The 22,239-nt window shown below is 59.8% G+C and overlaps 2 protein-coding genes across 6 annotated transcripts; both read left to right on the top strand.

The window, feature by feature from the left end:
• Positions 1-629: 629 nt before the first annotated feature.
• Positions 630-13,497, top strand: FAAH2 (fatty acid amide hydrolase 2). Of its 3 annotated transcripts, XM_086756152.1 has the most exons (12): positions 630-809; positions 4,384-4,519; positions 6,682-6,764; positions 7,096-7,229; positions 7,515-7,724; positions 8,157-8,276; positions 8,790-8,925; positions 9,410-9,527; positions 10,279-10,398; positions 11,215-11,326; positions 12,000-12,194; positions 12,360-13,497. In XM_086756152.1, exons 2-12 carry the CDS (start codon positions 4,481-4,483, stop codon positions 12,533-12,535), a joined length of 1,443 nt encoding a protein of 480 aa, XP_086612278.1. In that variant the 5' UTR covers positions 630-809; positions 4,384-4,480; the 3' UTR covers positions 12,536-13,497. The 3 variants fall into 3 exon arrangements, with proteins under 3 accessions (XP_086612278.1, XP_086612276.1, XP_086612277.1); XM_086756150.1 differs by lacking the exon at positions 4,384-4,519; XM_086756151.1 differs by lacking the exons at positions 630-809; positions 4,384-4,519 and adding an exon at positions 6,307-6,504.
• A 148-nt stretch (positions 13,498-13,645) lies between these two features.
• On the top strand, positions 13,646-21,374 carry LOC147599327 (interferon upsilon receptor 1-like). 3 transcript variants are annotated; one of them, XM_086756148.1, is made up of 8 exons: positions 13,646-14,538; positions 15,934-16,103; positions 16,528-16,648; positions 17,472-17,647; positions 17,917-18,095; positions 18,567-18,720; positions 18,991-19,115; positions 20,144-21,374. In XM_086756148.1, exons 2-8 carry the CDS (start codon positions 15,977-15,979, stop codon positions 20,936-20,938), a joined length of 1,677 nt encoding a protein of 558 aa, XP_086612274.1. In that variant the 5' UTR covers positions 13,646-14,538; positions 15,934-15,976; the 3' UTR covers positions 20,939-21,374. The 3 variants fall into 3 exon arrangements, with proteins under 3 accessions (XP_086612274.1, XP_086612273.1, XP_086612275.1); XM_086756147.1 differs by lacking the exon at positions 13,646-14,538 and adding an exon at positions 14,699-15,674; XM_086756149.1 differs by lacking the exons at positions 13,646-14,538; positions 16,528-16,648; positions 17,472-17,647 and adding an exon at positions 14,699-15,674.
• The last annotated feature ends 865 nt before the right edge of the window (positions 21,375-22,239 follow it).

Genomic DNA, 22,239 nt, shown 5'->3' with positions numbered 1-22,239 from the left:
TGGAAGAGAAAGAGGAAGCAAAAGAGAAGGTGAGAGTGAAAGCCAGAGGGAGAGCGTAAGGAGGGAAGGAGGGAGGGGAAGGAAGAAGAAAGGCCTGCTTCTAGGCAGATGTGGATGCCGTGCTCGGCTCGTGGCTGTCATCAGGGACCCACAGGCTTTCAAATGCCCGTTCCACTCCTTCAGCAGCACGGTCCTGGCCCCTTGGGGACACTTTGTGGAAAGCCACGTGTGATGGCAGGGTTTGAAGCATCCATCCCCTGCAGGTGCTGGGGCTGTGGGATGCAGCACATGCCAGGCTGTGAAGGGGAAGAGGAGCCGCCCAGGTACACGCGTGGTACTGTGCACCGGCCAGGTCCGCATCCCTGGCATGACCCACCCCGGTACCAGACCAGCCCCCGGAGAAAGCTCAGCCTTCGTTCACTGAGAGCTTTATTTGCGTCTGTTGTGAGCGCAGTGGGACCGTGAGGTGGGTGGAGCAAGCTGCAGCTCCAGGACATTAGCTGGTCAAATTAAACTGGGTTTTAGCACACTAATTACCGTACATCAGCCAGCATGTGACGGAGCACGCCCTTTTCATGCTACAAACCTGCTGGGCTTTGAGAGATTTCCAATGTGCTGGAAGACACAGTGGGGCAGAGCTGACCTGGAGGGGCCTGGCAAGGATCACCCAGTGCCCCCCAGGACACACGCAAACAGGACCAGCATCACTGAAAAGCAGGTCCCTGGGACAGGGACCGACCAGTGCAGGGCTCACCCCAGCTTGGCCCATGTGCTTGGAAAGGGAAAGTGGTTCATCACCGGGACACAAGGTGAGAGGGGGGCAGTTGGGTGGCTTTGGGGATGCTGGGACCCCAGCCCAGCCTTGCAGGGTGCCACTGATCGCCCCTGGGCTTGACTTGTGCCTAGGACAGCCCTTGTACAGCAGGGTCTATGGGGCCAGACAGGGGCAGCTGGGACACCAGCAAATAGGTCTTTGCCTCGCTGGGGACAGTCACCCAGCGGGGTCAGACATGCTTCCTGGGGAGGAGTGGAAAATTCCTCTCGTTGTGCGGGCACTCCCTGCAGCCTGAACACATCAGCTGTCGTCTCGCAGGACTTGGCATGTCCCAGAGTGTTTATCAACACCGTTTCGCAAGGGCCATGGCTTGGCAGGGGCATGCAAGCCTCTTGGGCAACCGGCTCTGCTGAAAGCTGGTGCTCTTGAAAAACAGTCCCGCAGCCAGCCTCGGGCAGTGAATCACGGCTGGGCGTCCAGTGTGGGGCCATCATCGCTGAAGTGGCCAGCAGCACCTGATGGCCATCACCATTTTCTCCTCCTTTTTGGCCTCCTGAATTCAAGGCACGGAGCTCTGATCTTTCCTGTTGGCCCTGTCTCAGTCCCGCAGACCCCTTCTCCCTGCTTCTCATGGGGCTGGCTGACACACAGGGCTGGTCTCTCTTGGTAGGTATGGGTCACCCAGCGGCCAGACAAAGGCTGAGAGTTTATCACTGACCCCACCAGTTTCTTCCAGCCTCCCTGCCTGCCCGTCCCTAGCTGTGTTACTAGGCTGTTAACTCCGTGTGCTGGGATGCTCCATCTCATCAGCACACCCTGGGAGGTATGCTCCCGGAGATATCAGCAGGAGCAAACCCATGAATATGACGATGGCACATCTGGCTGAGGGCTGCCATGCAGGCATAGACCATGTGGCTGCATGCTGCTTGAGGAATGGCACACGCCACCGGGGCCAGCCTGTCCCCAGTTAACTTCAGATGTGCAGAACTGGCACAAACAGTACCCTTGAGCAGGGAAGGAAGCAGGCACATCCTGGACGACGCTGGCTGGGCAGGACATGGGACACAGAGCAGCAAAGAGGCCAGCCCTGGAAGCTGCTGTTAGCCCTGCCATTGCCCTGCCTAGTGCTGGAGGTGGCCCACCCTACCCCATGGTCTCGTGCACGGTCGTGGTGAGCGGGTGGTCACCACGAGGGTGTTGAGAAGGCGCAGTGTCAGGAACAGCGCTCTGTGTTGCCAGAGACACCCTGGCCCAGGGAACGTCAAGGTGTGCTCCGAAGTCCTGCTCAAGTAGGAAAGGGGTAGCGGGTTCATGAGGTGGGTGTTAGACCCCTGGGGTGAAGGAGCAAAGCATGCCCCCCCCTGCAGCCCCTCAAAGGGGCCAGCAGCTGCCCTTGGCACCGAGGGGTTGCAGAGCAGCCACACCACAGCAGCCAAAGCTGCTCACAGCAAAGCTAGGGGCACAGGGACAGAGGATGGGGGTTCCTGGAGTGGGGACCAGCTAGAGAAGGTGGACACTCCCAAAGTTAGTGTCACACAGACCCTTCCCCAAACCTCCTGGCAGCTGGGCCATGCGCCCCTATGCAGCTAGAGCTGTGGCAGAGAGCAGGCTTAGTGCAAGCCAGCCAAGATGTTCGTCGGAGCAGAGGCATGCATAAACATTTTGTTTAATCAAGGACTCTGGGCGAACACAGTGTACTCTGGCTCCGTGCAGCGGGAACAGCTGCAGCCCTGCAGGGCAGGGCCCGGGGACGCTGAACAGCGGTGGCAGAGCGACATCCCGTGTCCCTGCCCCGGCCTCGGGGAGCTCAGCGCCATTGCCGCGATGACAGCGGGTGCAGGGAGCCCAAAACCACACTACTTCCCTGGCCCACAGCTCTGCTCCCGAGGGAAGCCCGGGGAGCAGCTTCGTCCCGGGGCGCATCTCCACAACAGCCGGAGAATGCCAGTCGCCACCACCTTACCCCACAGCAACAGCCTGCCCCGTAACCACACCTGCACCCATCCTGAGCATCAACCCAATTGTGAGGACGAGGAACCAGCCGTGCCTGGCGGCTGGGACCCCACTGCTCTGCCTGGTGGGTCATTATGGGGTTTTCCTGCAGGAACTGCAGGCAGCATGGGATCCCCTCCGGGCCCTCCTGCCCTTCTAGGAGTGTGGTGCTCAGGCCCCCAAAGCCACGCTGGCTCGGCTCCTGGCAAGCTGCGACGAGACAGCAAATGGAAACGCAGGGCACAGCATCCCTCAGTGGCGGATCTGGTTAAGAACAGGCTCGGAGGAGCCTCCTTTAAACCCGGGGTTTTATCTGGGATCAGCTGGGAGTTAAGCACCTGAGGTGATGTGTTTAAATCTGAACCTTTAAACGTCCCTTCCCTCCTCCCCTACACGAGCTCTGTTCTAACCAAAACCCAGTTTCCTTCTGAAGCTTTATTTTAAGGGTAAGTTTTAAATTACTCGTTTTACAAAGGAAGAAATTGTGCTGTAAGCTCTTTTTCTTCTTTTAATTTCCCAAAAGGTATTTTTTCTGCTCTGGGAAAAGATCCAGACCAGCTCTGGCGAGCCGGTGAAGGCACCCAGGACAGGGCACTGTTGAACAGCGTACACCTCTTTGCTGCGCACCAGCCGCGAGCTCTGCCGCTGAGCCTGTTTCATGGTTTCCTGGCCAATTAGCGGGCACAACAGGTATACACACAGCGAGCAGAACTGCTCCAACTTCCCGTACATTTTTCCTAATCTCTTGTGGTTTTTTAAGCCTTCGGTAATAATGAAACGACTGGGGATAATGACAGGCAAAAATTCCAGGAGCGCAAGACCCTGAATCATGTTTTTTTTTTCCTCTGACCAGCTGCTGTACCTTAGGATAAAGCAGTGGGACAGGTTTGGATGTGTGAGCTTCATTGCGTGTTTCCAACCTCCTTGCTCTTGGCTGCTTGCTCTTTAATCAGACTGGAATTTACTGGCTTCTTAGTGTGTGTATGGGGTGCTGCTTGCTTGGTTGGTTGGTTCTGGTAACTGAAAAGCCGTCCTAATCATTTTGACCTTAGGCTTCCCGATCTTAGTGCTTTATTTCTAGAGCACCTTCTATCCCATGTTTTTCTTTCCATTTTTCATGGAAATGAAGCTTCACTGGGCTACTGTGAACTATTGTAGCTATTCTTTTGGCTTGACTCCCAGAAAACTCACCAGCGTGACCTAATGAGGAACAGCACAAGCTGCTATCTGGGGCAGCGCTGGTATACAGCGTGATTAGCGGGGATGTGGGCAGATCATGCCAAGTACGTGGCAGCTGATCTGGTATGAATTTCAAAGCTCTATTCTCAAAAGTCGAAAGACAAAGATTAAGGAAGACACTTTCCACCGCAATCAAGATGCCAGAGCTGGGCTGCTTAGGGAAGATCCGTGCTAAAGCTCCTGAGCAGCAAAGTAAGCAGAGACCCAGGACAGAAGTGGTTTTGCTCATACCCTTTGTGCAGGACTTGAGGGGAGAAAGAATGGCAAATGCACCAAAAGACTGAGAAAAAAAACATGACAAAAGCAATGCTGGGGTTAAATTCAGGAGGGACATTCTCTCCCTGCCTCCTTTCAGAGGATGCATTTTACTGTTTTAGCCCTGGAAGAAAGCTGTGGGACAGCTGACTTACCCAGGCCACTCCTGAGCTCTGAGGAAGCCTTGTCATCCCTGGTTCCAGATCTGCCAAACTGAAGATGCAACTGCCAACGCTGCCAGAAGATTTCACAAGCCAGGTTTTAACAAGTCCTGACTTACAGTTTCTTCTAAGCAGGGGCTCTGTTAAGCTGCAATTGCACAGAGATGCAGATGCGAGGAAGGGTTAGGGCATGCGCACAAACCTTTCCTGGCTGTACCTGTTGTAATCTCAGGGTGCAGGTGCTCAGATATCGGGAGGGGGTGGGGGGGGTAAAAGGCAAAGGCTACATAAGGATCCTGATAAGGCCATAGGTGTTCCAGCAATGTCAGGGAAATGGAAAAAGCAGCTTTTAACCTGTCTTGGCTCTGCCAGCCACACGCACGCTGGCCTGCCCGAAGAAGCACCAAGCCCAGCACTTCTTGTCACCCATCCCCGAGCTGGCTGGTGTGTGCGGTCAGGGCAGACCTGCCAAGGAAAAAGGAGAAACCGGATTATCAAAATCAGCAGGGGATTCCCTCACCCCTGTGGAAGTATGGGACTCCCCTACCTTTTATGGCTGGACGGGCATTTCTGAGTCCCCCGGAGATATCTGGAGACTAAACCAGAGCGGTGGATGGAGCAGCTTTCTGTCCTGTCCGAGGGCAAAGGAAGCTAACTCCAAGCTGGGAAAGCAGCTTTCCCTTTCCTTCTCTCCTCTCCTCAGTCTGTGTTAGGCAGGGGAAAAAAAAAAAAAAAAAGTCATTTTGATAGGAGTTTGTAAAAAAAGAAACATTATCAAGATGACTTTCCTTTTATGTTCAGCTTAGATTTTTATGGGCCAGAGGTCAGGCCAATGCCCTTCCAAGGGTGTGTACGCAGCAGATTATTTTTATAAACACTGACTTGTTGACTTCGTGGCCATAAAAGATTTTCACAAGAAATGTATGCCCTCATCTCCCTTGCTTTTCACTGATAATTTAATTGCCAACTAATGTGGACTGAAAGATATGTAGTAAGGCCAGGTCAGATACTGCTTAAACACCTGCTTTAAAACACGATTTTTTTTTTTCCCAGCATTACCAATTCTTTTAACTTTTGTCTTGAGAGCTGAGGATTACCCAGAGCTCTTCCAGTTCCTGGAAGAACGGCTGAAAAATCTCAGCGCTTGTTTGAAAATCAGTATGTTAATGGCTGTGTTTTAGAGGGGAAAGCCTCCGAAGGAAGCTCGGTGTTTAAAACGGAAAGGAATGATGTTGCTGAGGGCAGCTTTAAGCTGGCCGGCCTTAATGTCCTCGGGCTGGTGAGCCCCGCGGTGCCGTGTGCGGACCCTGGGGACAGGCTGCGGGACGCGGCCGGGCAGCCTCGAAGGAACGGGAAGCCTCTCCTCGCCCGCGCACCGGACGCTCCCGCAGGCAGCCCAGCGGCACCGCGGGCGCGCTCAGCGACGCCGCGCTTCATCCCGCCCCCGTGCCCGAGGCAGCTCGCCGGTGAAGGCCTTTGCATAGAGCGGCCCTGGGCCGCCGGGGGCGCGCGTTGGGAGAGGCGCAGCCTTTCCCCGGCCCGCTGCTGTAACCGGCTGCCACAGCGGCAGTCCCGCGGAGTCCCGCGGGCTCCAGACCGCAGCGCACCCGCTGTTCAGCCCACGGCGGGCAGGGAGTCGCCCTGCGTTCCGGAGGCAGCGTGCCGAGGCCGCCCGCGCCGCCGCCAGCGCTGCGCTCGCAGCCCGCACGGAGGGAGGCAGCACCGGGCGCGGGCGGAGGCCCCGAGTGGCCCGCGGGGCTCGGAGCGCGGCGCGGCGGTTGCTACGGCAACGCGGGCGGCACGGCGCGCGGTCGTCACTTCCCCCGACAGCGTCCGTCACGCGCCCGGGGGTGGGGCCGCGGCGGCGCGGCGCAGTGCGCGGCAATGTCGCTGTCGCGGGCGGAGCGGTTCCTGGCGCTGCTGCTGCGGCTGCTGTCGCGCGCCTGCCTGGCGCTGCTGGGGCTCGCGGCCGCCGCGCCGCCGCGCGCCGGGCCCGCGCCGCCGCGCGCCGTCCCGCCGCCGCGCCACCCGCTCCTGCTGCTGCCCGCCCGGCGGCTGGCGGCGCGGCTCCGCGCGCGGCAGGTGGGGCCCGCGCCGGTACCGGGCGGGGCGGGGGGCGAGCGGGGGGCTGCGGCGTCCCGGGCTGGGGCGGGGCGGGAGGTGGCGGTGGCAGCAGCGGGGGGCGCGGTGCCGGGGGTGCCCCGCGTCCCTCCCCGCGCTCCCGGCCCCCCGCGACTTCCCCTTTGCTCGGCGTTCCAGGTGACGTGCGTCGAGGTGGTGGAGGCATACGTGGAGCGGATCAGGGAGGTCAATCCCCTCATCAACGCCGTCGTGAAGGACAGGTAGGCCGGCAGGAGAGGGGGCGGCTGGCTCCGCCGGGCCCCACCGCCTCCGCGGGCCCGAGTGCCGCCTCGCACTGGGGGGCTCAGCCGGCCCCCGCACCGCCCCTGCCGCCGCACCGGGCTGGTGCTGCGGGCGGTGGTTCAGCCGGGTGCAGGAGCCAGCAGATCCTGCAGAGACCGTGAAGAAGAGCTGGGGGGGGGTCTCATCTTCCGTTAGCAGCTCCTACCGCGCGCTCAGTATCTGCCCGGCCTGCGGGGATGCCCGCTCCTTGCCAGTCCCTCGAGGCTGGAGAGACGCACCAGAGCAGCCCCACCGGCTGTGTCTTTGCAGGTTCGAGGAGGCCCTGCAGGAAGCCCAGCAGGTAGATAAGCTGCTTTCAGAGGGCCCTGGCGATGACTACCTGGAGGAAAAGTTCCCCTTCTTAGGGGTTCCCTTCACCGTCAAGGAGGCCTTTTCTCTGCACGGTGGGTTTGCCCTCGCTTCTCTCCAGCTTCGCAGGTCGTGACTCACTCCCTCTTGGCTGCATGCTCGCCACGGTGATGGGTGGCTGTGGCAGGGCGCTTGGAGGGAAGCAGCTTCCCTTTCCCTCCTCTGCATCCCCCTCCGTCTGTGCTCCTGTGTCCGTGTTCGCTTTTAACGCCCAGATGCAGGCCCCTCTCTGAGGACCTGCTTTTTGCAGCCTGCTGCCCCCAGGGTGGTGTTGGGGGAGCTGGCCCTGACGCCTCCCTCCATCTGTCAACACACTGCAGGGATGCCCAACACGTCTGGCTTGGTCAGCCGCCGCAACTTGATTGCCACCTTGGATGCTACGGTGGTGTCCCGGCTGAAGCAGGCGGGTGCCATCCCGCTGGGCGTGACGAACTGCAGCGAGCTGTGCATGTGGTACGAGTCCAGCAACAGGGTCTATGGCCGGACCAACAACCCCTATGACCTGCAGAGGATCGTGGGCGGCAGCTCAGGTGAGCCCCAGCACCTCGGCATGCTCCTGCACAGCAGCAGGTTAAAATGCCTCAAGGAAAGAGTTCCCAAGACCTCTGCACGCTACTTTAACTCGTTGCTGGGACCCTGCAGAGCTCACGGGCCTCTTTCCCGGGCAGTGCAGTAGGCCGTTTGGAGGTCCAACTGCTCTGCACCTCCTGGATGTTACACCCCGCATCGCTTTGGCTCACTCTGTCTTACCCTACATGCAAACAGCAGTGCTGGAGTGGCACTTCGGCAGGAAAATCCCTTTGGCCCATGTTTCACAGCTGTCCCCCAGACATGGCTAGAGCCAGGGCGACTCCCGCGCCCTCTGCACACAAAGGGAAGCGGCCACCATGAGATGCTCCTGTTTCGCTGGGTGATTTGCGCTATAGGCCTGTGGTTTCCTTGCTGTATTTTCTCCCATGCAGGTGGGGAGGGTGGCGTCCTGGCAGCTGCCTGCTCCGTCATGGGTGTGGGCTCTGATGTTGGTGGCAGCATCCGGATGCCTGCCTTCTTCAATGGAGTCTTCGGCCATAAACCCACGACAGGTAAAGTGAGCGTGGGGATCTTGTCTCCTCCCCAGCAGAAACGCTGGGAGATGGAATGCGGGGTGTGGGAGGAACCTGCTCAGGACACTCCTGGGCTTGCCTCTGGTGCGATTGCTGTAAGGGGACAGGCAGCTTCTTGCACGGGACAAGCCCGCTGCCTGAGCACAGCCTGGCTTTGGCAGTAGGAAGCCGTTTGGTGGCAGAACGCCAAGCACATGGGAGGTGGGAGGTGTTTTACCCCTGGTATTGCATCCTCAGCGTGGGATGTTTTCCCAGGGTCAGGATCTGCAGCTGGGGTGTTCCCCTGGCAGCTGGTGTCCCAGCTTGGGGCTTTTCCTCCTTTCCCCACCCTGTGCCCCTTGCCGTCAGCTTGTGAGCACTGATGTGTGCAGTCTCTGGGCGACAGCCTCCCCCTGCACCCCGAAGCCGCTCTCCTGTTCCACGTGCCCCAGCTGGAGGCACTGCTTGCGGCTGCTCCAGGGTGGTGTCCAGCCTCTGCCTCTGCGCTCGCAGGGGTGGTCCCCAACGACGGCCAGTTCCCAAATGCTCGTGGGGTGCGGACCAGCTTCCTGTGCACGGGGCCCATGTGCCGCTATGCGGAGGACCTGGAGCCCATGCTGAGGGTCATGGCCGGCCCTGGAGTTGACAAGTAAGTTGCTCCTGCTGCTTCAAGCCACTGAGTTGGTCTTGGCTGCTTTCTGGCAGCGCAGCGAGTCCTATTTGGCGTACAAGACAGGTTTACACCAGCCAGATTGCTTGTAACTAGTTTCCTTCCTCCGCCCCTGGCTTCAGCAGGACCCTTGCAGCTGGGGTTGTCCTTCCCACCATCCACGTGCTCTGGGGAACCGGCAGCCGTGGTGGCTGTAATTACAAGGTGCATCTTGAGAGATGTAACAGCAGCAGATACGCAGAACTAGCTGGGACTGGCAGGGGGGGCGAGCAGCTGGATGGGTTGTACGCAGCAGGTGCCAGTGTGTCTTCAGGTACTCTGCTTCCCACCCTGATGGGTAGAGCAGGATGTCCTGAGGATGCATCAGGTGTCCTGAGGATTCATTACCAAGCATGAGAGCAGCTCTGGCAGCTGGGGAGGAGCCAGGGCTGGATTTGTAAGCAAAGCACCATTCCTTTCCCAGGCTGAAGCTGGATGAAAAGGTGTCGCTGGAGAAAATAAAATTTCACTTCATGGATCATGACGGCGGGTCCATTTTTGTGTCACCTGTGGACAAGGAGATCTTGCAGGCCCAAAAGAAGGTAGGAGGGAGTGGATGTTGGCTCTCACTGGGGTGAGGCTGGAGATAAAACCCGGGGAGACCAGGCTGAGGAGTCCCTTGGTGGCGAGGGGAGCTGCTCTGTGCGTGGCTCCTGCGGGGGCTGGCAGGATGGAGGGCTGCAGGCTGCAGCGCCGCAGCGGCAGCCTTGAGTCCTGGTCCAGTGCTTCCAGTGGAAAAAAAGTGGAAAGATCTTTTTCTATGTTAAAGAAGAAAGAAGGGGTAAATCTTGCAAGCAGCTGCAGATGCCCTTGCCAGCAGCAACCGTGTGTTGGAGACCGCTGGGGTCTCCAAAGTTTTTGGCGCAATTTCTATTGCAATAGCTGTATTCTGCTTTCTTAACGTCTGCTGTCCAGTGTTACGGACACCTGGGAGCGCATCGCACGGCAAAGGGATGGCTGTGTGTTTGCAGTCTTCCCAGGGTTGCTGCCTGACATTTAGTCATGCAAAGGAATGTTTTTTTGTTTTTTAATGAAATCTTCTGTGCTGCTTATGGTGTTCTTCTGGGGCATCTCTGGGGATGCCATGGAGGGCTGTTTGGGGACCTCCAAGATTGTTACCAGATGGAGGAGATGCCGCTGCTCTGGGCGGAGGGGAGCAGGCAGGAGCCGCAGAATCCCCTGCGTGACAGCAAAGAGAAGCTGTTCCTGGGCTCTCCTGTCCATAGCTTCCATGGCCTGGCGGGAGCGCATCACATCCTTGTAGAAAAAAACCCTTCCTGCTCTTCCCCTTAGGTGGTGGAGCACCTTGAAAGCAAGCTAGGGGTCCAAGTTCAGCGTGTGGCAATCCACAAGATGAAGTATTCTTTCCAGATCTGGTCAGCCATGATGTCGTCCAAGGACAGTGATGGGCAGGTGCGTCAGACTGAGCTGGCAAAAGCACAAATTCGGTGGCAGCAGGGAAGAATTAGCTGTTTGGGGCAAACCATGGAGAGCTGTAGCCTTCCCAGACGTGCCTGGGGGCTTTCTTTGCTGTTTGTTCCCCCAATCCTCCTTTAATCTCTTTCCAAAACTGCACAGCGCTTTCTGTCTTGCTTTCCCATGAGATGACGATGTGGCTCCCAGCAGAGAAGCAAACTGCTTTAGGGAGGGAGAGGTCATTTTAGCGTGCTGACCTTTTCTGTGCCAGTTAGTAAGTCAGCCGAGCAGTAGCGTCTGCCTCGCTCTGCCTCCGTGCTGCGTCTCCCGACATTGTCGGCTGGGAGCAGTGCCCGTCAGGATGCCAGGACTGAGGCGGAGGATTAGCAGCTTCTCAGCAGCAGACCTGCGTGTTATTTTTTCCTTGAATTGTAGCCACTGCGCCATGCTCTTTGCATGCGTGGAAGTATTTTGTAGCAAAAATAAACTCTCAGGAGTATTACACCTTATCTATTCCTGCCACGCAGGCAGCGGTGAAAAATGAACCACCCCCACCTTGGTAAGGAGGGCATGCCTGGCCCCCTCTGCCTGCTTTTCCTGATCCCACAGCCGTATAACAGCTCCTGCTGCCACTCTGGCTTCGTGCTGGAGCTGTGTAACACCTGGCAGGCATCTCTTGTCCAAAGATCGGAACGGCTGGCATGAGGATGATGGACAGCCGGAGGCTTCACTGCCGTGTGTCAGCCCGTTCCTCCCCATCGCGCACCAGCTGACAGCACTGATGGGGGAACCGTGTGTGTGTGTGTGTTACAGGAGGCACAGCTGTTCACGGACCTGCTGGGGGATCACGGGAAGCCAGTGTGGCCGCTCTGGGAGCTGATGAAGTGGCTCGTGGGGATGTCTTCCCACACGCTCCCAGCTATCGGTGAGGCCAGGAGGAGCTCCGGGGCGTGCGGAGGCGGCGGTGCGGTGGGCGAGCTGTTACATGGAAATAGTGCCCTTCCAGCGCCCCGCGAAGGGACAACAGAGTTTGCACTGAGCAGCTTCAGGCTGTTTTTTTGTAACGAAAAGACACGCTCAGTGTCTTCAAGTCAAACACGTGCTGGAGGGGGAGCTGGATGGATCTTTGATGGCTGGGAGGAGACGTGAGGACGAGGGAGCTGCAGTCAGGGTTTGCTCCTGTTGTGAGCCCTGCCAGAGCTGCTGGGCTCAGAGGGAGCCAGTCGGGGGTCTGCACCGATCCTGTTTCTTGGCAGCAGATACCAGAGAACCCTAATTAGTGCTGTTCTGCTGCTGTCTGAGTGAGTGCTGAGGTCCCTCCACGGCTCTGCTCAGTCCCAGTGGCTGGAAAAACAAAATGATGGGCAGGCTGAAAGCCTTTCCCTTGGCAAAGCTGGGGGACCGCTGCCTGCAGAGCTGCGCTGCATGCAGGGCGCAGTCCGCTCTGGGAGCCAGTGTTCCAGCAGGGAATGGGACTTGGAAGAGCCCCACTAGGAGCTGGGAGATGCTGCATGTGGCTGGGAAATGTGCTTTCTAGCCTGCTTAACCCATGGTCTTCTCGCTCGCTCTCTGTTCCCGTTCGTGCCCTTGCCCTGCAGCCCTGGGGCTGACCGAGAAGGTGATGAAGCTCAACCCTGGTGGGAACGCCAAGCTGGTGAGCATGGGGAGGAGCCTGCAGGAGGAGATGGAGGCCCTGCTGGGGCCGGACGGGGTGCTGCTCTACCCCTCCCACCCCACCACAGCTCCCAGACACAACTCCCCCATATGCATGCCCTTCAACTTTGCCTACACAGGTGAGCAGCTCTGACCCCCTTGCTGGGGCGCAGGCGGGGGTCGCAGGCTGCCCTGCTCCCAGCAGCCCGTTGCTGTGTGTGGCAGCAGCTGCCTGCCTGTGGGATGTTCAGGCAGTGATTCACCTGATTGCTGTGCTTGCTGTGATGCAACCTTCTCACTTGCAGCTATCTTCAACGTCCTGGGCTTGCCGGTGACACAGTGCCCGCTGGGCCTGAGCAGCGAGGGCCTGCCGCTGGGCATCCAGCTGGTAGCAGCCTCCTACAACGACCATCTGACGCTGGCGGTAGCCCGGTATCTGGAGAAGGCTTTCGGTGGATGGGTTTTACCTGGGAAAGTTTAACCTGGGCTCCTGGCACTGCGGGGAGGCAGGGATGAAGTCAGTGGTGCCCAGCAAGGCAGCGGTGGGTGCTGATGCCTGATCCCGTCATGGCATCTCCTGCTCCCTCCGCACCCCACCTTGCAAGCTCTGCTCCCGGGAGCAGCCGACGATGCCTCCAGCCCCTGGGAATCCCGGCTGTTGCTGCTGGAGTCGTCTCCTCCCTGCAGCACCCCCTGCCAGGGGAGAGGCCTTCCTTCCCCGTGGCCCCTCGGGACCCCGGTGCTGCCGGCTGGCAGCGGGCTGCCCACATCCTCCCTGCGCTGGACACCTGTCTTCTGGGTGCGGAGATGGCCGTCGCTCTCTGCGCTTGCTGCTTTGAAGATGCTGAGTGAAGGCTGGGGAGAGGAGGTGCTGGCAGAGAGCTGGGGGACGATCGGCCAGCACCGCCCCTGGGGCTCCCTGGGTGCATCCGTCCTCCACGGCCTTACCCTGCCCACCGGGCTGGGGCTGCACCTGGTGAGGCACTCACCGGCCGGCTCACCGGCCCCTGCAGCCTCCCCCAGCTGCCACGGGATTTCCCCCATGCTCTGACCGAAAAGGGAGAGGGGCTGAGGGTGCTGGAGGCAGCCATACGCTTGTCTCACACAGCGCTTTGTGGGGTGGGTGGTGCTGGGCTCTGCCCGCTGTGGAGCTGGCGGTCAGGGGAGGAGGGTCTTTTACTCATGAGCTTTGGACAGCGCTAGAAGAGCTCTGTAAGTGTTCCTCTGTGTGCTGAGACAGCTGAAGCATCTCCTGCCTGTGTAGTCTTCCCTTCTGCCCCAACGGGGGATCGCCCAGCCTGACTGGTGTCCCCAGCCACTCGCCCTTCCAAGCTGCCCCCACGAGCAGACGCAGGCAGAAGCGTGGGCAGCGGGCTGTTCTTGGGTGGGCAACAAGCGAAAGGTGTTCTCGGTGAGGGCGGTATTAAAGAGTCTGTCCAGTTTGCTGCTGGCTGCTTGTCCTTGCTGCGGGCGCTGTTGCCCTGCCGGCTGCGGGACTGCCGTCCCCTCCGGGCCCCAGCCCCGTCTCCCCTCGCGCCGTGGGCTGTGCCAGGGCTGCCGAACGCTGCTGGCTGCAGGCACCGTGCAGGGACAGCAGCAAAGGTGCTGGCGTCTGCCCCAAGGCTGGCACAGCCGCCGCTCAGCTCCCGGCAGAGCTGAAGGGTGCCGCGAGCTGTGGTGCTGCGGGCGATGGCTCTGTCCATCTGGTTGCAGTTGCACAGCATTACGCTCTCAGAAAGCGTAAGCCCTGTGGCTTTCTTCCCTCGATGGGCTGCTAAAGGCTCGGGGCTCCCTGGGCAATGCTGAGCCATGCGCGGGCTCCTTGGGGTCTCTAGGGCAGAGCAGGGCGTGGGGTCCCAGGTCTGCACACCCAGCCTGCAGCGCTGGAGTTGGCGAAGAGAAAACCTTTTCCAGGGACATTTGGGCTTGTGTCTGTCCTGCTATGTGTAACCCTGGTCCTGGCCCAATCCCCGCACTGCTGGCTTCTGTCCCCAGCCACTGATGGTCCCTGCAAGGGGGGACACGGGCGCCGGGTGCTGAGGTGGGGTGCAGCCAGGGTGCTGGGGGTGGCTGCGGCTTGCCACTCGCTCACAGAGGGCACTGCTGAGCCGGCCGAGTGCTGCCAGCCTGGGAGCCTGCAGCCAGATGAGGCACATCAACAAGGAAGGAAGGAAGAAAAAAAGCCCTGACCCAGGAAAAAGAGTATGAGCCTCCAAAGCCAAGTTACGTGCCGTGCCATGCGTCTCTCGCAGCCTCCCAGCACAGTGGCACAGAGGAGATGGCCTGTCCCCCAGCTGGACAGAACCCGGGAGCTGGGCAGACCCTGAGGACGCCGCCGGCCAGTGCGCTGGGAGCCTAGCGAGGGATTGCTGAGCTGGAGCTGGTCACACTTACAGAGCGTGGTGGGCGCGGATGGTGCCGCCGCGTTTGCTCTGGCGCGCTGCTGGTACGGCCGAGACCAGATGAGCAACTGCGTGACCCGAGGTAAGGGAGACTGCTGACGCTTCGGCACGGCATGGCCGTAGGGGACGCGGGTGAAGGGAGGGATGCACGGAGGAGAGGGGGTTCAGTCTCAGCCAGCGGGGTAGCCACTAAACCATATTTTCACAGAAACTGTGGCATGGGGAGAGTTGCTGGGTTTTTCCCTCTGGCCAAGTTGGACAGGGACCGGGTGTGCTGGGGTCAGTGCGGGGCTGGCAGGGACAGTCCTGCAGCCACCCTCGCTGCTGCGAAAGCCCTGGTGCCCAGCGCGCTGCCTTCTCCCGCAGCAGGAGCGGGCCCGTCCCTGCCCGCGCAGGCGGCTGGGTCCCTGCGTCTCCCTGGGGAGCTGACGTGCAGCTCTGCATCTCCGTGAGTCCCAGGAATGGTCCTGGGGGCCGCTCCTCCCTCTGTGGAGGAATGCCTGCCGCCTTCACCAGGGGCCTGCTGCAAAGCTGAGGGGCTCAAGCTAGTGTTGGGACGGGGGAAAGCTGTAAACCCACTGCGCACACTTTGATTCTGGCATTTCGGAGGTCTCACCTCAGGGCTAGGAGCCCTTGCCCATGGTTGCAGCTGCCATCACCACTTGCTGGCTTCTCCTCCTTGTTTCCAGCTCTGGATGCTTGCACAGGACCAAAAACATTGGGAAAGCATTTTATGCACTCTGCCAAGGCAGGAGTGCTCGTAACATCAATGCACAGTCAGCATAAAATGGGAAAAGCAAGAGGCAGAGGGTGGGAGTAGGCCAGCCCCACGGCTGTGGCAGCACTGCCCCGGTGTTCCCCTGGGGCTGTGCAGGGCTCCGACACGTCGGGACCAGCCTCTGCTGTGGCTCACGCAGGCTGAGGTCTCTACTCGGGGCATGGCACCCCAAGGGGGAGCTTTGGGGTGCCCCGTTTCACCTGGCCAGGTGCTGGTATGCGTGGCACTCTCCCTGTCCTACGGAGGCTGCGGCAGGCTGGGCGTCGCTGGCTGTGTGCTGGCTGTGCGGTGTGCGTCATGCGTGGAGCGGGGTGAGTCACCCCAGAGCCGTGTGAGCATCAGGCCGGAAGCTTTCTCAGACCCACACCGCGGTGACACCGGCAGCGTGACTCCTCACTGCCTTTGGGGAGGGACCAGATGCCACCGGGAACCAGGCAGAGGTTGTGCAGGTCCCTGCAGCACGTGCATGGTGTGACGGCAGCTGCCCGCTGTCCCGCGGGCCCGCTTGCCACCACGGCGCTGAGGGCAGCTGCTCTGGTGCTACTTCACCCCATCCTGGGGGGCAGCAGGGGGGCCCCCGCCGCTCCGCAGCAGGCACCTCTGTGACACAGCAGGGCACCCAAACTGTGTGCAAGGCGTGCCTGCAGCAAGTGTTGCTGACCACAGCTTCAGAAAGGTAAATATTTTCTCTAATCCCAGGTTCCGACTGCCCATCGTGTTTGCAGCAGCAGGACGCTCCAGCATGCCCGTCCTCTCACCACTGCACCCAGCCCGGCAGCGCAGAGCTGGGGGCAGACGGACGGGGCACAGCGGGACAAGCCCTGCCCTGAGCCTGCTCCTGTCCCTGACCAGCTGCACCCTGCTCCAGGGTGAGTCTGGAGCTGCCGCGGCGCACTGCAGGGTGGCCCTGGCTGCGCGGGGGACAAAGCACGGGGACAGCTCTCAGACCAAGGTGTGACGGGAAAGAAAACCCCAGGGTCACCAGCAACCATGTCAGGGTGTCGGTGCCTTTTGCAGGGCCACAGATAGGATGCTCCAGGGTGTGCAAGAGATTCGTGAGCCACGGATGCTGAGCACCGCACTGGCAGCTGGCGCTCACCTGAGCCTGACAGGGAGCTGGTGCTTGCCTCTGCGGGGCTGAAGCTGGGGGTTGTAGGGTGGGGGGAGGCCCCGTGATGCCTCTGCACAGTGGGGAGACCCGTGCAGCATGGCCAAATGGTGAGCAGCCAAGGAGTGGGCCCCTGCAGAGCAAAGCGATGCTGCCTGACCCCCTCTGCTTCCCCCCATCCCCAGGCACGCCATTGCCTCCGCGGGATGTGAGGCTGGAGGCACAAAACTTCCACGTCCGCTTGCAGTGGGAGCCAGACCCTGGCTCACCCGACGGTGCTGCGTACCAGGTGGAGTGGAGGAGTCGGTAGGTGGGGTGGCGGGGAGAGGGCAGAGGTGGCTCGTCCCCGCTGCACCCTGACAGAGGGCTGTGGGGGACCCCCGGTAGCCAGAGGATCATTCTCTGGCAGTGAATACCATGGAGTAACAGAATAGCAGAGCTGGCAGGGGACTCAGGAGACCAGCTCGTCCAACCTCTGCTCAGGCAGGGTCAGCTCAGGACTGCGTCCTCTTGGGTTTTGACCACCTTCAAGGAAGGAGCCTCCACAACCTGCCTAAGCAGCCTGTTCCCCTTCCTGGCCACCCTCCCAGTGAAAAACAACAAGAGTTTTGGTTTGGGTTTGGGGGCTTTTTTTGCCACTTACATTTAAATGGAATTTCCTGTATTTCAACCCGTCCCCACTGCCCCTTGTTTTTTCATTGGGCACCACTGAGAAGTCTCCATATTCTTTACTCCATCACGTCGATAAGACCCCTTACTGTAAGCCACCTTATTTTTCAGGCTAAGCAGTCCCCTCTTGCTCAGACTCCCTCATACCACAGATGCCTCAAACCCTTGGTCATCTTTTTGGCCCTTCAGTGCGTGCTCTCCGGCACGGACGTGTTTTTTCTTGCAGTGGAGAGCACGGGTCAGGCAGAGCACAGGACTCCAAGTGCTGTCCCACCAGTGCCGATGAGAGGGGACTTGACTTGCTGGCAGTGCTCTTCCTAATGTATCCCAGGATGCTGTTGGCCAATATCTGTGTTCTCCCTGACTTTCCACTTGGACAGGATGGCAATGGCTAGGCAGCCTTCCTTTTTGGCTAGGAAGATGCCAAAAAGGAGAAATCCCCACATTTTCTCCTCGGCAGAACCTCTCGCTGGACCAAGGCAGATGCCTGCCGGGGGAAAAGCACCGGCTCTTCCTGGGCGTGTGAGTTGTATTTTGACAAGATCCACGATATCTACTGGGCAAGGGTGAGAGCAGTGGCCAGAGACAAGCTGTCCAAGTGGGCCTATTCCAGCGAGCTGCAGCCGTACAGAGACAGTAAGGACCGGGGAGATCCGTCAGCTGGGTTTCTGCTCTTCCCGGGGACCAGTGGGGAGAAGGGTCCTTGGAGAGGTCTGGTGGGGTACTGTGGGAAATCATATGAAGATACTGGTGGGAAAAGTGCCAGGAGTTGCCACACTCTGCTGGGAGTGGGATGTCCAACAGAAAAACATCATTTCTAGTGAAATGAGATGCCTACTGTCTGTTTTGAAGGGCTTCATTTTCCTCCTCCTTTTTTTTTTCCCCCTTCCTTTCTCTCCCTACAGCAATTGTGGGCCCCCCTAAGTTGTCCTGGCTGCTTCAGGGTCACAACCTCAGTGTAAGCATCATCATGCCGCTCACTCCCTACCGAAGGAAGAACGGCTCTTACAAGTCAGTTGACCAGGTGCTGCTGAAGCTGTGGTACTGGCTGAGTCTGTACGAAGGCGACGTACTCATCCAGCAAGTACGTGGTGGGGTGGGTGAGGCTCGGAGGGTGTGGGACTTGCAAAAGCCTTCCTGGTGGAGCAAAGATGCCGGTGTCTGGTTGCATTGGTGTAGTAGTGCCTGTGCCCGTAGAGTTGCCCAGCCCTGCCCCCCAGCACTAGCAGGCGTGAGATGCATTGCACTCCTGATTTGGGGCTCGCAACCTGGAGGTGGCAGGACGTCGCTTTCCTCTTGTAGATTGCATGAACAAGAAAAATCTGTAACAATTTCTGTTCAGATGAAATCATGGAAGTAGGTGTTTAATGAGATGCTCTGGGACTTGAACACCTCCTGGGGTGAAGAAACAAGTGCTGGAGGTGCTGGGAAGCAGAGAGGGAGGGTCTGTGCTCCACATCTGGGGCAAGTGGGGTGTCAAGGCTGCGCTGGGGAGTGGAGCAGAGCACAGACCCCACAGCCTGCCGCCTTGGCCATGCATGCCCTCTGCTTCCAGGTGCCCTGCAAACGGAGCAGGGAGGAAGAGCCATGCACCTTCAGGTACCTGAAGCCCAGCACACAGTACTGCATCCGGACGGTGGCTGCAGGCATGGCCAGGGAGCAGAGCCGGGAGGCTGAGCAGTGCATGCTGACACCGACAGGCCCCACAGGTGGGAGCTCTCTTGCTGGCTCAGCTGCTGCTTGTGGCATGGACACGTGTGGAGGTGTGGGTCACTCACACACCCCCCCACAGTAGCACCCCGTGGGGACCTTTCTTGGGGAGATGCTCTCTCACCATCCGCCTTGGGCTTGCCCTGCGTCTCCTCCTTGACCCTCCCAACCTGCCACAGGAGCTCTGGGGAAGCACTGGCATAGGGCGGGCTGGGGGGTACACCAGCGGGGGTCCTTCCACCCCTCAGCCTGTTGTGTCCTCCTGGTAGGCTTTCCCTGGGTCCTCTTCACTGTGTTGAGTGGCATCTTCCTGCTGCTGAGCATGGCCGGGTTTTGCTTCGTCCAGCTGTACATCTTCCCCAGCCCCTCGGAGATCTACCTCCCAAAAACACTTGTGAGTGAACAATCCTCCTCCAGCCTCTGCCCCACATGCGCTGTGGCCGAGTCAGGGTCCCCTGGGTTTGCAGGGGCTCAGCATCTCCTTCCTTCTACCCCTTGCACCACCAAACCCATCTCAGTGCCCAGGTACGTCCCCTACTGTCCAACCCATCATACCCCCAGGCCTTGCTGCGTGGGAGCAGATACTGGTGGGACGCATCAATCAGCCATGCGTCACACTGGCGGAGGGTGTCTCGGGCAGCACGTAGCCTGCAAGCACCGTCCTTGGTGTTAGGAGCCTCCCGCTTTAAGCGGTTGTCTTTTGCTTGGCTGCACGTCCATCTACAGCAGCTTGAAGGAGAGAAAGAGGGGATGACAAGCAAACAGTGGGGCTGCTACCCTGGGAGGTCTGGCCTGGGTGGGATGCAGCCCCTCAGCGCTCTGCCCTGGGATACGTACATCCCTGAGGCTCAGAGAGGCTCCCAGGGCTGCAGCCCTGTTTAGCTAATCCGAAACACGTCCCCTGTCAGCAGGACAGCCTTTCTTCCCAAGTCCCAGCTCCCCACTGCATCCCAGTTTCCCAGTGCTGGAGGCGGCAGCAGCCTGGGCTGAGCAGCCCTTTGACCACTCTGGGGACAAAACCAACTTGCTGCGCTAAAGAAGTCCCCTGTGCCAGCACAGAGAGGAGCTGGCAGGCTGTTCCGTGTGCCCTGGCCCAGCTCAGTGCCCACGCCCTTTGCTTTCCTGTTCTTGGCTTCTGCGCGGGGATTGCTTGCGCCTGAGCAGCCGAGAGCCCTTCCCTCCGCCTGAGAGCTGCAGCCTAGCCTGAAAGGCAGCAGCGTGACGGCTCCTGCGGCTGTCCCCGGGCACCGGGGCCCCGGTGCTGCAGTGAGCAGAGCCCTGCCTGCGTTTCCTGCAGGTGCGAGCGTGGCAGACGGGCTCGTCAGGACCGTTCCCTTCCCCGGGGTGTGCAGTCCGGCACCCTGAGGCTGGCGGAGGTTTCGGCAGGCTGAGGCTGACTGCTTCCCTGCTTGTTTCCTGCAGGCGCTCGTGAACGGGGAGCTGAGTGTGACCATCCGGGTGCCCACCCTCGAGCTGGAGGAGGACTCGCTTGCCCTGCTCCTGCCGACCGTGCTCCCCTCCCGCGGGCCACCTGCGGCGGAGCAAACACCCTCAGTCCAGCTGCTCCTCGGAGAAAGCCTTTCCAGGGACATGAGCGGCTACTGTGCCAACGGGTTTGGGCCAGACTGCCGTGAGGGAAGGGACCCGTCCTGCACCCGCAGCCAGCTGGAGCGTGCCTTGAGCTCCGGGGTCTCATCACGGTTGGAGGAGGATGGGGAGGCGAGCGATGGGGATGATGCTCTGGAGCAGACGGTGCCGGTGGGACCGAACAGAGACAGCTACACAGGTGACAGGGACTACCGGATACCCGAGACGTGGCTCTCCCTGCACCTCCAGCTTTATTCTAAATGCCGGTGCCAAGCCTTAGGAGCAGGCAGCTGCCTTCCGCTGCCCACGGTGGGCAGGAGCTTCAGCCAGGAGGACCTGCGGGCGAGCCTTGGCGTGGCAGGGCCCTGGGTACTGCTCAGCTCCGTGAAGCTCCTGGCCAGCAAGGAGGAGGATGGAGGACAGCTCATCCGTGCTCTCCAGCCCCTGCATGGTTGTGGGACTGAGCCACAGCCAGGTGATAGCCCCATGCACCCGGGCGACTGCGAGCCGGCAGCCCTGGGCATCCCCCTCCCCAGCCCCTGCCAGCTGCCCCAGTTGCCCCCCGATGAACTGCGGGCAGCTGCCTTCTCTGGCTATGAGCTGCGTCCCCCAGTTGACCAAGAGCTGTAGCAGGCAGGCAGAGGCACGCCAGGAGCTCCCGGGACCGGATCACAGCATCAAGCAGGGCTGGAGGTGCTGCCCGGAGCTGCCCCGGCCACCGTGACTGCCTGCTCCCCGTCCTGGCTGGGGACGGGGCTGGGGCAGGCTCCGGTGCAGGCAGGCACAGGCTCACTCTGGGCATGGACGGGTGAGGTCAGTATTTCAGAGCTTCCCTCTGTGGTTTTGGTGCTCCGGAACCAAAACAAAAGGAACACGTACCAATGTTGAAGCCCCGAAACTGTTTTCCATTTGTCCGTCTATATGTGTGTATGTGTCTGTACAGTATATATACTAATGCAAAGTTATGTATATACTCATGTATAGATGTAAACCCCTTTAATGCAAGAAGAGGGTTTTGTTTTGGTTTTTTTTTTTACTTGTCTGGAAATACTGATTGTGCATTGGAGCTGTTTTTTAAATAACACTAATTTATTATAGAAATCTGGCCTCTGTGCTTATTCTTTCTGTGTTACAGAACTAGTGCTGCCCTGCCTGAGAAGCAACTGCGAAAGGCACCAGGAAAACTTGGGATTTCCCCGGGAGAAAATTGCACCCGCGGTTGGTTGGCATGTTCCTGTCATGTGGGAAAAGGCTGGTTCTCCAGCAGCCGCTGGGTAGTTTTATTATTCCTTCTGCCACTGGAGCAACTCACTGCCCTGTGTCTGGCTCCCCAGGATGCATCTGCAGAGGGGAAACCCTCTCCCCCGGTGTCAGGCAGTGCCTTGTACTTTGCAGCTGGGATTGGTGGATCCCAGCTCCTGCACTCGAGAGATTTCGGAACAGCTGAGAAAAACACCAACTGGCATCCAGGAGTCTGGTGGAGGGGACAGAGCTGCCAGCCTTGGGGAGCCTTTTGGGTAAAGCACGGCTGCACGGAGCCACTTTCCATCATCCCGTGAGCCACCCCCGACGCCCTGGCCCGGCGGCTCTGCCGGGCTGCCAGCCTCCCTTTTTCTCTGCTGCCGCGGCTGACTCAGCCAGAAACCTGCAGCAGCAGCAGCTGCGGCTTCCTGGTAGCTGAGCAGGGCCGTGGGGCAGCCCCTGCCTTCCCACGCTGCCAGGCCCCTTCTGCTCCGCGTTGCCCCTGCCAGAAGAGGAAACCCCGGGGGCCGGTGGCACTTGCTGGCAGCGGGAAAGCAGGAGCTCCTGCAAATTCCCTGCGCGCTCCGCTAGGAAGCAAACAGCCGAGCAAGAGCGGCTGGCTTGGGTGGAATTTGGGGGGTTTTTCTTCTGGTGGAGATTGCCAGGTCAGAAGCGCGCTGTCAGCCCTG

This window comes from Chlamydotis macqueenii, chromosome 11 (assembly GCF_036417535.1).
Source record: "Chlamydotis macqueenii isolate bChlMac1 chromosome 11, bChlMac1.mat, whole genome shotgun sequence".
Classification (NCBI taxonomy): Eukaryota; Metazoa; Chordata; class Aves; order Otidiformes; family Otididae; genus Chlamydotis; species Chlamydotis macqueenii.
Note: the sequence above shows the minus strand (reverse complement) of the source record. Positions and strands in the feature narration are given on the sequence as shown.